The following is a 15,224-nucleotide window of genomic DNA, read 5'->3' as shown; positions in this document are numbered from 1 at the left end:
GGTGTAGGGAAAAACCTTCAGGGGGCTTCTTAACTCCAGGATTTCCTTGGTTGTTACGTCATAGGGTTTGGATGTTACATAATAGGTCATGTTAGAATCTTTTAGTCAAGATGCAAACGCTCCCTAATAGTTTCTCTAATTCTTTAAAAATCTATGTCAAATCATGATATCTTTGCTTGTTATATTTAAAAACCCACAAGACCCCTACTCCAATCAAGATTTCCATTAAAAAACGTTCAGGGACCCCCCGCAAAATCACAATTTCCTTGGGTGCTAAGTCAAAGGGCTTAGGTGCTAAGTAGTTAGGCGTATTTTCTTCAAGATGCGAACATTACCTAATAGAGAGTGTTTAAAAACCCACAAGACCCCGTTAAATCGGAATTTCCTTGGTAGTTAAATAGCAGGACTTGTTAAAGTCCGTTAGTCAAGCGGGGAAGCCCCGATTAAAAAAATTAATCCTTGACCATACATCATTCCATTATTTTCATGACTTTCCACCATTTCTTGTTAGCAAGCAAGGGGCTTTTGTCGCCATTTTCTATGTGGGGAACAGTTAGAGAGAGTATTGATTTTTCCTATGATTAAAGGCTTCCTAGCGTCCTATTATTTCCAAAATAACAAAAGCGTCATCCATCACTCTTCTAACTGTAACCGAGTAATTTTCTATTGTCTCGAGGGGGTATAAGAACAGGTACTAGAACAAGGTTTTCCATCGGTCTCCTGTTAGATTTTGAACGTAAAACATTAACTCTATTATATGGATTCCAAAGGAATTTGAAAAATTTTGATGTCTACTTATATGCAGGTAAGTCTCTCTTTCTATATACCCCCTCCCCCCATCAAAAAGATAAGAAAAAGAGGGATAATTATTTTACCCATCAAGAAAACAACCCAGCTTAAACATTTTCATGAGTAGGTATTTTGGGGTTAAACCATAATCATAGCCCGCTGTCATATATAAGATTAGTCTCCTGTGTGTAGGTAAAGTAATGCATACCGCTAAATAATCGAGCAGAAAGGGGACTTTTTTCATTTAAGGCAGATACTTCCTTTGTGAGGTAAAATAAGAGCTTATACAATTGGACTTTGAGGATTTTAACCAGTCAAATAGTTATGTAAAAAATACATGCAACATTTGCACTAAATCTTTGATTTCTGACATTGATTTTTTATATTTAAGTTATGGTTAGTTCCATTTTAAAGCACTCAACATAACCTATTGTTGCTACTTAAACGTGAAAAGACGGGGCGCATAATTTCCTTTACTATATCACAGAGAAAATAAAATCAAAAATTTAAGTGAGGAATAAAAATTCTTACGATCAGAGATACTCATTAATTTAAAGTTTTCTGCTAAATACTTCCTTTTTACCTATATTCGCCAAATAGCCTCACCTGGCTAGATTATTTGATTCTCTTTTGATTAGTTGAATTCATTACTTTTCTTCGAGAAAGTTTTGTCTTATAGTCCCGGGACGTGAAAACCATGACTTTCTAGAATCGATATAAAAGAGGTGGAGGTGTAATAAGTTAAATTTAAGTGGGATCCTATTAAAATTAAGCTCAAGCTATTTGGAAGAACAAAAAAAAATTAATACGAGAATTTCGATGATATGCCTGGGGAACACGAGCACCTATCCATGAGCTTCTAGAAGCTCAAGAACGAAATATCCGTGAAGAATACTTCCTTGCAATTTTATAGCAGGAATAAAAACACAACTTTACGATCAATGATTTTCCCTTACTCAAATTTTTTTGCCTTACTAAGGTTAAGGAAGTTTAAGTTCCTCATAAAGGAAAGAGGTTCACACATCATTCTCCATCCATAGTCCCATATCATTACTACTTATTTACCCTCCCTTCCACCTCCCCCCCACTTTTCAGTTGGGTAGGGGTACAATGAGTTAAAACTAAGTGGTTACATGTTGAAAATATTATGTATTTTTTTCACTCCATGGAAAAGTAAAATATTATTTCTGTTAAAGGAAAGTTTCGATCAATGTCTCCCTCCTCCAAAAATACCAAGGGCCTGTGATGAAACCACTCTGCAAACTCTGAAGATGGACCTTATACATGGCAAAACTGGTGGCACGTCCATGGCCCCTTCCAGACCTTTGGTAATTGTTTATGTCAGGCTGTCAAGACCTGCGGAACCGACGGAAGGTGAATATGTAGACAATTCTACCTTCCCCCATGGAAGTAAAGTTGTTAGACTTTCTATGCTCCCCCAACCCCATGGTAAAGATATTGGGTCTTCTACTCCCAACCAAGGTGGAGCTCCACCTTGGCGTAAAATTCTTTGATATCTTTGTAAAGCTTATTTATTAGCGTTAAAAACTTATTGATTCTACGCCGTGGGAGGGGGGATAACTAAGTTGTATGGGGGTCTTGTTCTTCAGATTTGAGAGGGAGCCCAATTCTATTGCCCAATCCAAAAAACAATCCATTCTTTTCAATCTTTGAAAGGATTTTCGCTAAAAGCTAAATTTTCCTAGGGGTTATTAAGAACAGTGATGCTATCCTCCGTCCTTAAAAAGTAACACGTTTCTATATTTTTGCTATATAAACATTTTCGATAGTTTTGAGGATTCTACCCTCCCCCATGGAAGTAAAGTTATTAGCCTTCTCTGCTCCTCCAGCCCCATGGTAAAGATCTTGTGTCTTCTACTCCCAACCAAGGTGGAGCTATCAATCTTAATGTAAGTGTAAAATTCTTTGATATTCTTTGTAAAGCTTATTAATTAGCGTCAAAAACTTAATGATTTTACGGCATGGGAGGTAATGAATAACTAGGATGTAGGGGGATCTTGTTCGCCAGCTCTGAGTGGGGGTTTAATGCAATTGCCTTATCCTAAAAACAATTCATTATTTTCAAGCTTTGACAGACTTTTGCTAAAAGTTAAATTTTTCTAGAGGTTATTAAGAACAGTGATGCTATCCTCCATCCTTAAAAATTAGCACATTCCTTTATTTACTACATAAACCTTTTTGATAGCTTTGAGGACCCCCTAAGTCTTAAGGGAAATCAACTTATCACCATCCTTTTGGCTATTAGCAATGTTTTGAAGATAACATGTCTTAAGATCCTACTTCTAATATTGTAAAATTAGACTGTCGAAAGGAGGGGGATTTGAGGGCGCTACCCAGTATACTTTTATTGCAAAAAAGCCTAAGTATAGGAACTGTATTTTAGTACAAAGTTTTACTCTTGCCTCTAAAAGGGAGAATTGAGGGTATTAGATTAATATTCCTTTTCAGCATAATAACGCGCCCCTGGGATGCTAGTTCTGAAGAATCTGAGCAACCACAACCCTCCAAGACTGATAAAATATTTTTTTTTAATTTACTGTAGGGCCCTTGTCTATGTTGCTCTTGGCGGTCCTAAGAAAAAAATAGCTAAAAGTAAGACACTCTTTTCAGGTTAATAAAAAAAGGAAATAACTAGGATCTTCATACTTCTAGAAATAATGCATTCTAGTGTTGGAAACTTTGCCTTCTAAGAAGGGGAGTTTGAGGGCATTACCAATAAGTTTTTCATAGCAATAAAAATAAACCATTCTTATCAGATTAATAAAGAGTCGTAACGAACTCTGCTATTACCGGTCCTAAAAGATATAATTAAAATAACAAATCTTTTTTTAGCATAATAACGGGTAGGCCTGGCCAATGCTGCTGGTCCTTAGATTAATATTCTTTTTACGGCTTAAAATCATAATTGTTTCTAGGGAATAAAAATGCTTTATTCCTTTTAAGGTATCCATTGATGATGAACCAGCCTTTATCAAGGATCTGCTGATGGACTCTTTTGGAGACCTAACAATCGACACAATCTCCCCTTTAGTAAGTTTTTAAGACTCTTTAGAATATCATAATATCTGAAATGTGAAGAAGGCTACGCCCTACACACGTGTATATGGTAATGTTCGATATTAAATTTATAGATCATAGTGAGGGGGGTTATGAGTGTCGGCTGGATGCTTGCCAACAGTTTGATGCTTGCCAACAGTGGATGAGTTGGATGCTGGCCAACAGACTTAAGGTCATAAAGATTCATAGAGCCATATATACACATATATTTAAATTTTCAGTGTATTTTTATGTGCGAAATAAACAATGTCTTCTGTTTTTGAGTTTTTTTCGACAGATTGAGGTTAATTTCGGTTAGTTACACTTTGACAGTGAGAAGAGAATTTCAGCGAAAATTTCAAACCCCATTCGGAAAATTTCTTTGCGGACCTTCAATGTCTTGTGAAACAACAGTTTTAACGAAGATAAATCAAAATAGCGATAAAATGTTTTTAACGCCCGAAAATATCTATTATTGCTATAGTGTGTGATAAGAGTCCTATGATCAAATAAAGACGTAAGATTTATACGGATTCTTGACGTGTTTAATATTATTGCACCAAAGTCGTGATTGATTATTGAGTATCTAACTTAGCCAATGTAAAAATTGTCTCAGAGATATTGCCGTTACTTACGGTCCGGTCTTATCATGAAAAAAGTTTCCGTAACCGTTGTTCTCCACAATCTCTCTTATCAGAGTAAACGTATGAGAACACTTACATTGTATTGTTCTTAATATATCATCTATAGGGTTGTTCAGGATTTAAGCTCTCCTATAGCTTTACGAATACAAATATCTCCCGGTGAACCAAAATTTTTTACTTTCGGCATATAATGACTACAAGTAAACCCTATGAATATATTCTATTGAATATCAATCAAAACATACCCGAGGATTTGCGTGTGGTCACTGATATTTTTCATAATAAAGTTACCGTTTAGTGAAAAAGGTCATTAGTCATCATCAAGACATTGAATAAAATACATGAAAACAGACAATTATTTTCCGTCTTAGGTAATCAAAACTGCGACTTAGGAAAGCTATATTCAAATACGGTATTGACAATTTTAATCTCCTATCTGAACCATGGGTAATTTTCAACCATCAGAAGGTGTTAGGCAGAAGACAAAGCAAGATCGTTCACTTTTATGTGTCCTACATTTCCAAAAGAAAGGAAAAGAATTTAAATGGAAACAGCTTCAAGCGAGTGTTAGTTTCTTGTCATTGTTACTGCCAATAACCTTGGGCCTTGTAAACACTATTCTCTAGATGGCTAAACCTTACAAATGACGCCAATAAAACTTGCTGTTTCACTCAGATCACGTTGAAGATAATCTTAATAATCATGGCCGATTAGGAAAAATTAATGCTGATGCAACATGTCCTTTAAAGTGTCGACAAACATGTACTCTAGTTGAAAGACGGCTCAAAGTAAATGTCATTGATCAACCATCATATTCAGAATGTTCTGAAACTTTGAAAGAGCCAAAAAAGAAAAAAAATTATCTAGAGGTTTAGCAAGTGTTGTAGACCTAGTGCCTCAATCGTATAGTGAGCAAAGTAAAAGACTCTTGACTTATCTCACTGAAAATGAACTTGTACAACTTGATGATAGTAAGAATGATGTTATACTCCACGACAAGCGTTAGAATTTAGTCGATTTGGTATCAGATTTAATTGCGAATTGTAAAAGGATTGAATCCTTTGATATCCATTTGCATAAATTTTTAAAGTCATCAAATTTTCCAAAAAGTTTTATTGGGAATAAACACATTTTAAATCGATTAAAGGAATACGGAGAAATATAAAATAATATATCGTTTTTGGATAGCAAGCCAAGTGGGGGGGAGGAGTGAGTTAAAAAGTATTAAACAAAAGTGTCTTTCCATCACATTTAGTATGCAAAAGTTTGGTGGGCACTTCACACCGTGTTTACGTTCAAAATGGCTCAAGTTTTGAAACAAGTTTATGAACTTATTTGGAGAAGCGAAAAGTTTGAAATCCCCCACCATACTTGCTCAAGTCACTGGAGTTGAAAAGTAGTTGGTGACAGAGTATCGACAGAATGGACTCTGTTACAGTCTTCATCGAGATCATAGAGTCCGCAGTAGTCACTATAAAAAAGAGCTAAAGCCTATTTCCCATTGCATATTTTACAAGCAACTCTTTTGACTCTACATGAAATTAAATGAAAAAACAAGTTTTTTGAAATGAAAGTAAGGAACGACATTAAAACTTAAAACGAACAGAAATTACTCCGTATATGAAAGGGGCTTTTCCTCCTCGACACCCCGCTCTTTACGCTAAAGTTTTTAATTGTTTTAAAAAGTAGAGTTGCGAGAAAGAATCAAACTTTAGCGCAAGGAGCGGGGTGTCGAGGAGGAAAAGCCCCTTTCATATACGGAGTAATTTCTGTTCGTTTTAAGTTTTAATGTCGCTCCTTACTTTCATCTCAAAAAACTTGTTTTTTTATTTAATTTCTGAAAGTTTTTGAATTAATGCATGTCTGATTTTGGCTCTCCGTACATAAATTATTAAAATGAAATTTGCATATTAATTCTTTTTTTTGGCTAAATGGCTTTCTCTTAGTTTTGATCAGACGATTTTGAGAAATAAGGGGTGGGGAAGGAGGCCTAGTTGCCCTCCAATTTTTCGGTTACTTAAAAAGGCAACTAGATCTTTTAATTTTTAACGAACGTTTTTCTTAGTAAAAAATATACCTAACTTAAGAATTAACTTACGTAACAAACTTTTATATTCTTATATTTTTGATTATATATATGAGGGGGTTGGTCCCCTCGTTAATACCTCGCTCTTCGCACTAAATCTTGTTTTGTCCCAATTCTTTAAGAATGACCCCTGAATCAGAAAGGCCGTAGAATAAATAGTTGAAATTACTTAAAAAAATTTTAGCATAAAGAGCGAAGTAATTATCTCCTCCTAAATACCTCGCTCTTTATGCTAAAGTATTTTTAGAACCACTCATATGCGTAATAATCTCTGTTCGTTTTGAGTTTTAATGCCTCTCCTTACTTTCAATTGAAAAAACTTTTTCATGTTTATGTTTTCATTGTTCTGTTTTTTAATAGTAATGCTAGAAAATCCTGCACCTTTTCATTGAATTTCTCTTCCCCCATGAAATATTCCTCCAAGGAAAGATCCTCCCATATAGCCCCCTCCCCTGAACCCCACACCCAAACCGAAAAAATCCCCCTGATAACGTAGGTACACTTCCCAGTAACTATTACTGTTTATAAACATTGGTCAAAGTTTGTAACTTGCAGCCCCTCCCCCAGAGACTGTAGGGGTTAAGTTGGCTATCTCAAAATTTTGATCCGTTGACTTTGGGGAAAAATGAGCGTGGGAGGGGGCCTTGGTGCCCTCCAATTTTTGGTCACTTAAAAAAGGCACTAGAACTTTTCATTTCCGTTAGAATGAATCCTCTTGCAACACTCTAGGATCATTTGGTCGATACGATGACCCCTGGGAAAAAAAACAAACAAATAAACACGCACCCCTGGTTTGTCTTCTGGCAAAAAATACAAAATTCCACATTTTAGTAGATTGGACCTTGAAATTTTTCTATAGGGTTCTCTGATACGCTGAATGCGATGGTGTGATTTTCGTTAAGAACCCATGACTTTTAGGGGGTGTTACCCCCTATTTTCCAAAATAAGGCAAATTTTGTCAGGCTCGTAACTTTTGGTGACAAAGTCTAAATTTGATGAAACTTATATATTTAAAATCAGCATAAAAATTCAATTCTTTTGATATATCTTCTAGCATTGAAATTCTGTTTTTTAGAGTTTCGTTTACTATTTAGCGGGGTCACTCCTTACTACAGTTCGTTACCACGAAATGTTTGATTCAATGACGTCCCAATAAACCATTCAAGTATATTTTACTTGATATCACTGTTTTAGCAGCTATGTTTATGCTATTCCACTGCGTTCAAAAAGAGAGGCGATGAATTTGCTAGAGCATCTGAATATATATTTGAAAAAGATTCTTGCGGGGAAGTTCAAACAGATCGGGAAAGTGAATTTGTTAATTCGCATGTAAAATTGGTTCTATTGAAATATTACAATATTGTATCATTGACATCGACCGGGACACAGGGAATATAAATGACGACCGGGACACTCAAAGAGAAATTACATACCGGAACACCGGTACACAAATGACGACCGGGACACATGGAATATAAATGACGACCGCAACACAGGGACACAATTACAACGGGGACGCTGGGGGGCATAGGGTGGATATATAAATGACGATGGGGACGCAGGGAATGTTCGATTAGCAATCACCATCAACAAAGCTCAAGGGCAATCATTAGAATAATGACGTATAGATCTGAATACGGATTGTTTTTCACATGGACAATTATATATTGCATGTTCAAGATTCGGTAAACCTGACAATCTATTTATGTGCACAGACAACGTGACAGCAAAGAATGTTGTATATTCGGAAGTTTTACGTAGTTAAAAACACACATATATATATATATATATATATATATATATATATATATATATATATATATATATATATATATATATATATATATATATATATATATATATATATATATATTCACAGGTGGGACACAACTACATTGGTGCGTAACAACTTACGCGCGCGGGTGGGGGGGCTTGGGGCTTGGCGCGAAGCGCCCCCACTAACTAGGTGTTGGGTCAGTATTAGTCTTATAAAGGCAGCATTGGCTGAACGTTAGATAAGAACAGTTCGACTTTTAATCTCAAGATATTCAAGATTTTATTCCAGATAAAGATAAAACTATGCTGATCTTCCTCTTGAACACACCATACAGTAACAATACACATTATTATTAATTGAAATATTTATTAAAGAACAAGCCAATCAAAAGGTTGTGAAGAAGAAATTTAATGTTGATCTTGGAGTTCAAATTATTCGAACTATTGATATTTTTTTAATTTTTACGAGTTTGAGTTACAAAAGTTTAAGTTAAGGGGTGAAACCAACACTAGAGGAGTTTATGAGTTTTCATAGGTCAGAGTTTTTTTAATGACTTTTTAATACCCTGAAAAAGAGTAACTATTGAATGCCCCGATGTTTACGCTAAGAGGTGAAACCAAGACCAGCGGAGTTTTTTTCATATTTTTCAAAGGCCAGCGTTTATGTTTCTTAGTGAAACTCTAGTAGCATTGAAAAGAAAGACTTTTAAATGTCTCACTGTTTACACTAAGAGGTAAAACCAAGACAAGATGAGCTTTTGTGAATTTTCATCGACCAGATTTTATTTTTCTTAATGACATTCTAAAAGCATGGAAAAGAACGACTATAGAACGCCTCGCTGTTCACCCTAAGAGGCAAACCAAGACTTGGAGAGTTAATGAGATTTTTTCTTAGGTCAGCGTTGCTTTCTTAATGAGAGTGAAAGTTCGAAAAAATTTACAATGATATTAAGAAATGGCATTTTTCTTAATTGCATTCTAATACCCTGGGAAAGAACTACTATTGGATTCCTCACTGTTTAGGTTATGAGGTGAAAAGAAGATCATAGGAGCTTTGGGAGTTTTTCCTTTGTCGGAGATGCAACCGTGGAACACTTATATTATTTTTTCATTTATTCAAGTATAAAGTAAGGAGTTAAATTGCGGCTAAAAACGAACAGGAGCTATTCTATATATGACTATATTTTCTTGATAACATTCTAATAACATGGAAAAGAATTACTATTGAATGCCTTACTGTTTACGCTAAGAGGGGAAACCAAAACCAGAAGAGTTTTTCAGATTTTTCATATGTCAGAGTTTTTTCTTATTAACATTCCATGCCATGGGGATGAACGACAATTGAGTGCATAGCTATTTAGGCTGAGAGAGGAAAACAAGACCAGAGGTCTTTTTTTAAGTGTTTTCATGAGCCAAGATTGAATTTTCTTCGTGGCATTCAGACAGCATGGAAAAGGACGACTGTTGGATGCCTCGTTGCTTGCGCGAAGAGGTGAAACCCAGACCAAAAGAGTTTTTGAGAATTTTTATATGCAAGAGTTTAATCTTAATGACATTCTAATACTATTTGAAAGAGCACATATTGAATGCCTAGCGGTTCACACTAAAAGGTGAAACCAAGACTAGGGTAATTTTTGTGATTCTCCATATTCGAGCGTTTATTTTCTTAATTTCATTCTAATACCACGGAAGAGAATGACTATTGAATACCTCATTATTTACGGTAAGAGGTGAAAGCAAGACCATAAGACAGGAGTTTATTTTTCTTATTGATATTCTTATATCATGGGAAAGAACAACTATTTCGTACCTTGGTGTTCACGTTAAGAGGTGAAAACCAGGACCAGTCAAGTTTATGAAATTGTTCATACTTCAGAGATGCAACAACAGGACATGTCTTTTATTTTCCGTTTATTCAAGTATAAAATAAGGAGCTAAATTATAACCAAAATGAACAGAAGTTGTTCCGTTGACTATTGAATGCATAACTATTTACGCTACGAGTTGCAACCAAGACCGGAGGAGTTTTTTGGGATTTCTTAGAGGCTAAAGCTTGTTTTTTTAATGGCATTCTAAAAGCATGGGAAAGAACGACTATTAAATCCGTCGTTGTTTACGCTAAGAGGTGAAACCAAGACCAAATGAGTTTGTTCCTTATATTTTTCATAGGTCAGTGTTTATTTTTCTTGATGGCATTCTAGTAGCACGGAAAAGAACCACTATTGATTGCCTTAGGGCTTACGCTAAGAGGCGGAATAAAGACCAGAAGACTTTTCAGATTTTCCATAGATCAGGATTTTCGGCAACCCTAATACCAAAGAGAGAACGAATCGTGAATGCCTAGCTGTTTATGCTAAGAGGTCAAACCAAAACATGAGTAGTGTTTTAAGATTTTGGATAGGCCAGAGTTTATTTTTCTTAATGGCTGTCTAATACTATGAGAAAGAAAGACTATTAAATGCCTTGCTGGTTACGCTAAGAGGAAAATCTAAGACCTGAGCAGCTTCTAAGATGCAAAAATGGGACACATCTTTTATTTTACGTTAATTCAACTATGAAGTAAAGAGCTACATTAAGATTAAAAAGGAGCAGAAACTGTTCCGCATGCAAAGAAGTAAACCTCTGCTTATTGCCACGCTGTTTACGCTAGGATATGAAACCAAGACCAGAGTAATTTTTGAGATTTGTCATAGGCCAGAGTTTATTTTATATTAATGGCATCCTATTACCAAGGAGAAAATCGAGAATTTTCCCAAAGAAGAGAAATGTTCAAATTCTAATCTGCATTTATTCAAAATAAATTAGATTTTTAAGCTAACAAATAGATTGATATTTTTTGTTCACAGCATCACGCTTACTGAGCGCTTATTATTCGTGCTTACATTACGCTCACTAAGCGTGCACGCTTACTGAGCCCAAACGAACCTAACTCAAAATCAGTTAACATAATTTAGCCTGAGTGAAAAATCAGTTGCGTTGCCGTCTACAACTTTAGTAACTAAAGATTGTAGCACTTGGGTATTAAAATAAATATGATGCCATTTATGACTATAAATTAATATATGACAGCAGCAAGGACGAGAGTGACGAGTTTGATGTCGCGACCAAAAATATTCAAAACTATTTTTTAGCTTAAAAATCAAATATATTTGAAATAATATTAGACCAGATGTTGAACATTTCTCTTCTTTAGGAATATTTTCGTTCTTTTCCATGGTAATAGAATGTCATTGAAAATATACTCTGCAATCCAGATTAGAATATCATTAAGGAAAAACTTTGCTCTATGAAAAACCTCAAAAAAACCCACTGGTATTGGTTTCAGCTCTTTACGCAAACAGCTAGGCATTCAAAAGTTGTTTTTTGAATGTTCTTTTGAATAATACCATTTTCTCATGGTATTAGAATGTCAAAGACTGACTATGAAAAATTTCAAAATCTCCTCTGGTCTTGATTTCACTTCTTAGTTTAAACAACAATACATTCAATAGCTGTTCTTTTCCACCCTATTAGTATGTTATTAAGAAAAATAAACTCTGGCATATGAAAGATCTCAAAAAACTCCTCTGGTCATGGTTTCAACTTTTAGTGTAAACAGTGAGGAATTCAATAGTCGTTCTTTTCCATGCTAATAGAATGTCATTAAGAAAAATAATCCCTGGCCTAAGAATAATTTCAAAAACCTCTGCTGGTTCTTTTTTCACATCTTAGTGTAAACAGCGAGGCATTAAATATTCATTCTTTCTCATGGTATTTGAATGTTAAAAACTCTGACCTATGAAAAATCTCAAAAACTTCTCTGGTCATAGTTTCACCTGTTAGCGCGAACGACGAGGCATTTAGTAGTTTTTTCCATGCTATTAGGATTTCACTAATAAAAATAAACTCTGGCCCATGAAAAATCTAAAAAAAAATTCACTGGTCTTGGTTTCACCTCTCAGCCTAAAGAGCTGAGAAAAAAACATTTACAGATAGTAAATTCTCAATAACTCCTCTGGTTTTGGTTTCACCTCTTAGTGCAAACAGCGAGGCATTGTGATTAAAAAATTAATTCAACGTCTAAAGAAAAATTAGGGGGAACAAAAGTTGGGAGAAATTGTAATGAAAACGCTAGAGGGGGACACGGGGTCCTAGATGGAAATATGTGGGACCTAAACTCATGCACAAGCCCCAATATATTGAAAACCGGTGTGCTCAGGACCATTAGACTATAAAGAATGATACCTGACCATTTGTAGTCAGTACAATTTTTGGAGATTGTAAAAAGCTTCATAGACAATCAAAATAATATGCTTGTCAGTTCTCAAATCACTCTGGTTTGATTATTTTCGGAATGATGACAAAAAAGGCACCCGGAAACTAAATCACTGATCGCATTTATTATATATCGAACTCCAATTGATAAATCGATTGTGCAATTAACATGTTACGATATAGTGCTGCTTAACACCAGTTGGCTAGCCCTCGGAAACAATATATTGATTGCCTCGAATCTATTTCTAAAAACTTAATATCATCAAGGACCGGTTTAGTCAGTCGACTAATATGTCACCATTTTACTACTGGAAATCTTGGGTCTCCTGTTCGAATCTTACACCATACATAAACTCCCTAAAATCAATGAAAAAACTGCTTAGGAACTAAAAATGTGTCGTTGGAAAAGAAAATATGGTGTCATCAATAACAGTAGTTAAGAATTGTACCGTCTATGACTTTGATTAAATGTTTAGCATCCAAATGTTTCCATCACTGGAAGTTGAGATTACACAATGGTACAGGCTTTTGTAGTATTTGTTGTACTGTTTTACCGAGAAAATAGTGTTGGCATGAATTTTTTCTTGGAAATGTTCTTATAGCCGGAAGCTGAGAAAGACTACGATTGTGAAAGAAATAGTGCGATAAGGCTCTCACAGGACATATTAAGTTTATAGGAATGGTTAGTAACTCAAATAGTACACCAGGATAGGGCTCTTGCAAAACGTAGAGAGGCTATACGAGGGTTAGTAACACCAATATTAACACAAGGATAGGGCTGTGACCGACGTACTAAAAGGATACGAGAGGTTAGCAACTCCAATAGTAAACCAGGATAGGGCTATGATTCGAGGTATTATAGGTCTACGATGGGTTAGCAGCTACAATAGTACACCAAGATGGGCTTGTGATCGAACGCATTATAGGTATACGACGGATTAGCAACTCCAGTAGTAAGTTTGGATATGGTCATGATGGTATGTATTATAGAGATACTACTAACTATATTTATCTTGAACAGTCTTTGAAAGATTAACTGAACTTAATATTTGATGTATAATGATATTAATTGGTGAAAATGTACCAGTTCAAAGTTTTATTTTACTGCAATTTTTATTGTTATTTTCTATGTTGCAATAAGTACAAAATAATATATTTGTAATGTCATTTGTTTTCTTAAAGTGCTAAAGCTCCCCCAAATTATCATTGATATCTTTTTCGGGGAAGGGGGGTGACCATAAAGGACCAGAATTCACCTCATATAAGATTCGGAATAAAATATCGTTAATAATTTGTTGTTGTTTTTTTTTGGGGGGGGGGTGTTGGGTCAGGGAGAGGCAGGGATGAGTTCCCTGTAATTTTAGGAATAAAATGTCGTGATTAATTTTTTTTGGCTGGGGTATGCAGGGAGTGCCAAGAGTCAGCCTCCTTAAATTTTGGAACAAAATCTCGTCGATAAGTTTTTTGAGTGGGGCTGTTCGTCGGGCTTGTCTAATCTTTGAACTATTTTTAAAATCTACGCGTAAAAACCTTGTATTCGACCAGGGCATAACATACAACACTTTCCCCCGGGCTATGGGGGGGGGGGGTTGTGTTAACCCTGGATTTGTTGCTACCTGATCGTTTGACTTATTTTAACAAAATGGCTATCTCAAAAACTCAACTGGATGGATTCGGGGTAAAAAGGGTAGGGGGCTAGTAGCCCTTCACTCCCTTTTGACTTTTAAAAAGGATCTTGAACTTTCAATTTCCAATAAAATGAGCCTTATTATACGTTACGAAACTGAAAATCAGACACATATGAAATCAAGGTTTAGAGTAAAATTTGCAGTTTGACGTTATTATACGAGGTATTTTCTAGTCATACCTATAAACATAAAAACTGGCATATGCCCAGATTCTCTGGCATGTGCGTGTGCGCACCTGTTTGTCCGTGAAGTAAATGTTTTTTTTCAACAGTTACTATTAGTAGGAAAAATACACTAATTTAATCTTTATTGTAGGTTTAGATTGGCACTGAAAGAATATGCTCCATGGGTCTGTATTAATGAGCCAGAAATTAAGCCATCTAATGACTCAAGTTCCGAGAAAACAGTCACAACTAGCTGAAAGAGGATTTAAGAAGAATCCGGTAGTTATCCAGTAGTGTTTATAGAGAATATATTGGAAAACCTTCAACAGGTCTATTTAGAACGAAGTTTGAATGTTTGAGTTTCTTTTAGCCATTTTTCAATTTAAAAGCAAATATACATATAGCTATAGACAACAGTAGAAGATAAATTGTGTTACCTTTCGATTGATAATTAAAAATAATATTTCATTCTACCTTCGGTCCTGAATAAAAAAAAGGACTGTTTTTGCTAACGGAGTTCGGAAGAAGGCCGTATACCAAGACCTGTTAACTGGACTGACCTCTCTTCATAGCCTAACTCTGTTTATAGCAAGATGTATTGTCTCTGCATTTCTATCAAGTATTTTTGATAAATCTTGGGAGCGGGCAGGAGGCAGTTTGAGCATGAAAGATCTTTCCCAAATAATTCCTAGTACGAATGAACTTGAACATGTGTGTTTATACAAAGTCACGGGGCAAGGTCTGGACCCTAGTTTCTCATTTCGGG

At 35.4% G+C, this 15,224-nt stretch overlaps 1 protein-coding gene across 1 annotated transcript in view; it reads left to right on the top strand.

Moving 5' to 3' along the window:
* Nucleotides 1–14,931, top strand: part of LOC136031213 (compound eye opsin BCRH2-like) — a 51,819-nt gene extending 36,888 nt beyond the window's left edge. Inside the window, exon 6 of the mRNA XM_065710585.1 lies at nucleotides 14,610–14,931. Within this exon, the coding sequence (XP_065566657.1) occupies nucleotides 14,610–14,715 (106 nt within the window). The 3' untranslated portion in view covers nucleotides 14,716–14,931. The remainder of the gene's footprint in view (nucleotides 1–14,609) is intronic.
* Nucleotides 14,932–15,224: the final 293 nt, after the last annotated feature.

The sequence above is a fragment of the Artemia franciscana genome, chromosome 9 (assembly GCF_032884065.1).
Source record: "Artemia franciscana chromosome 9, ASM3288406v1, whole genome shotgun sequence".
Classification (NCBI taxonomy): Eukaryota; Metazoa; Arthropoda; class Branchiopoda; order Anostraca; family Artemiidae; genus Artemia; species Artemia franciscana.
Note: the sequence above shows the minus strand (reverse complement) of the source record. Positions and strands in the feature narration are given on the sequence as shown.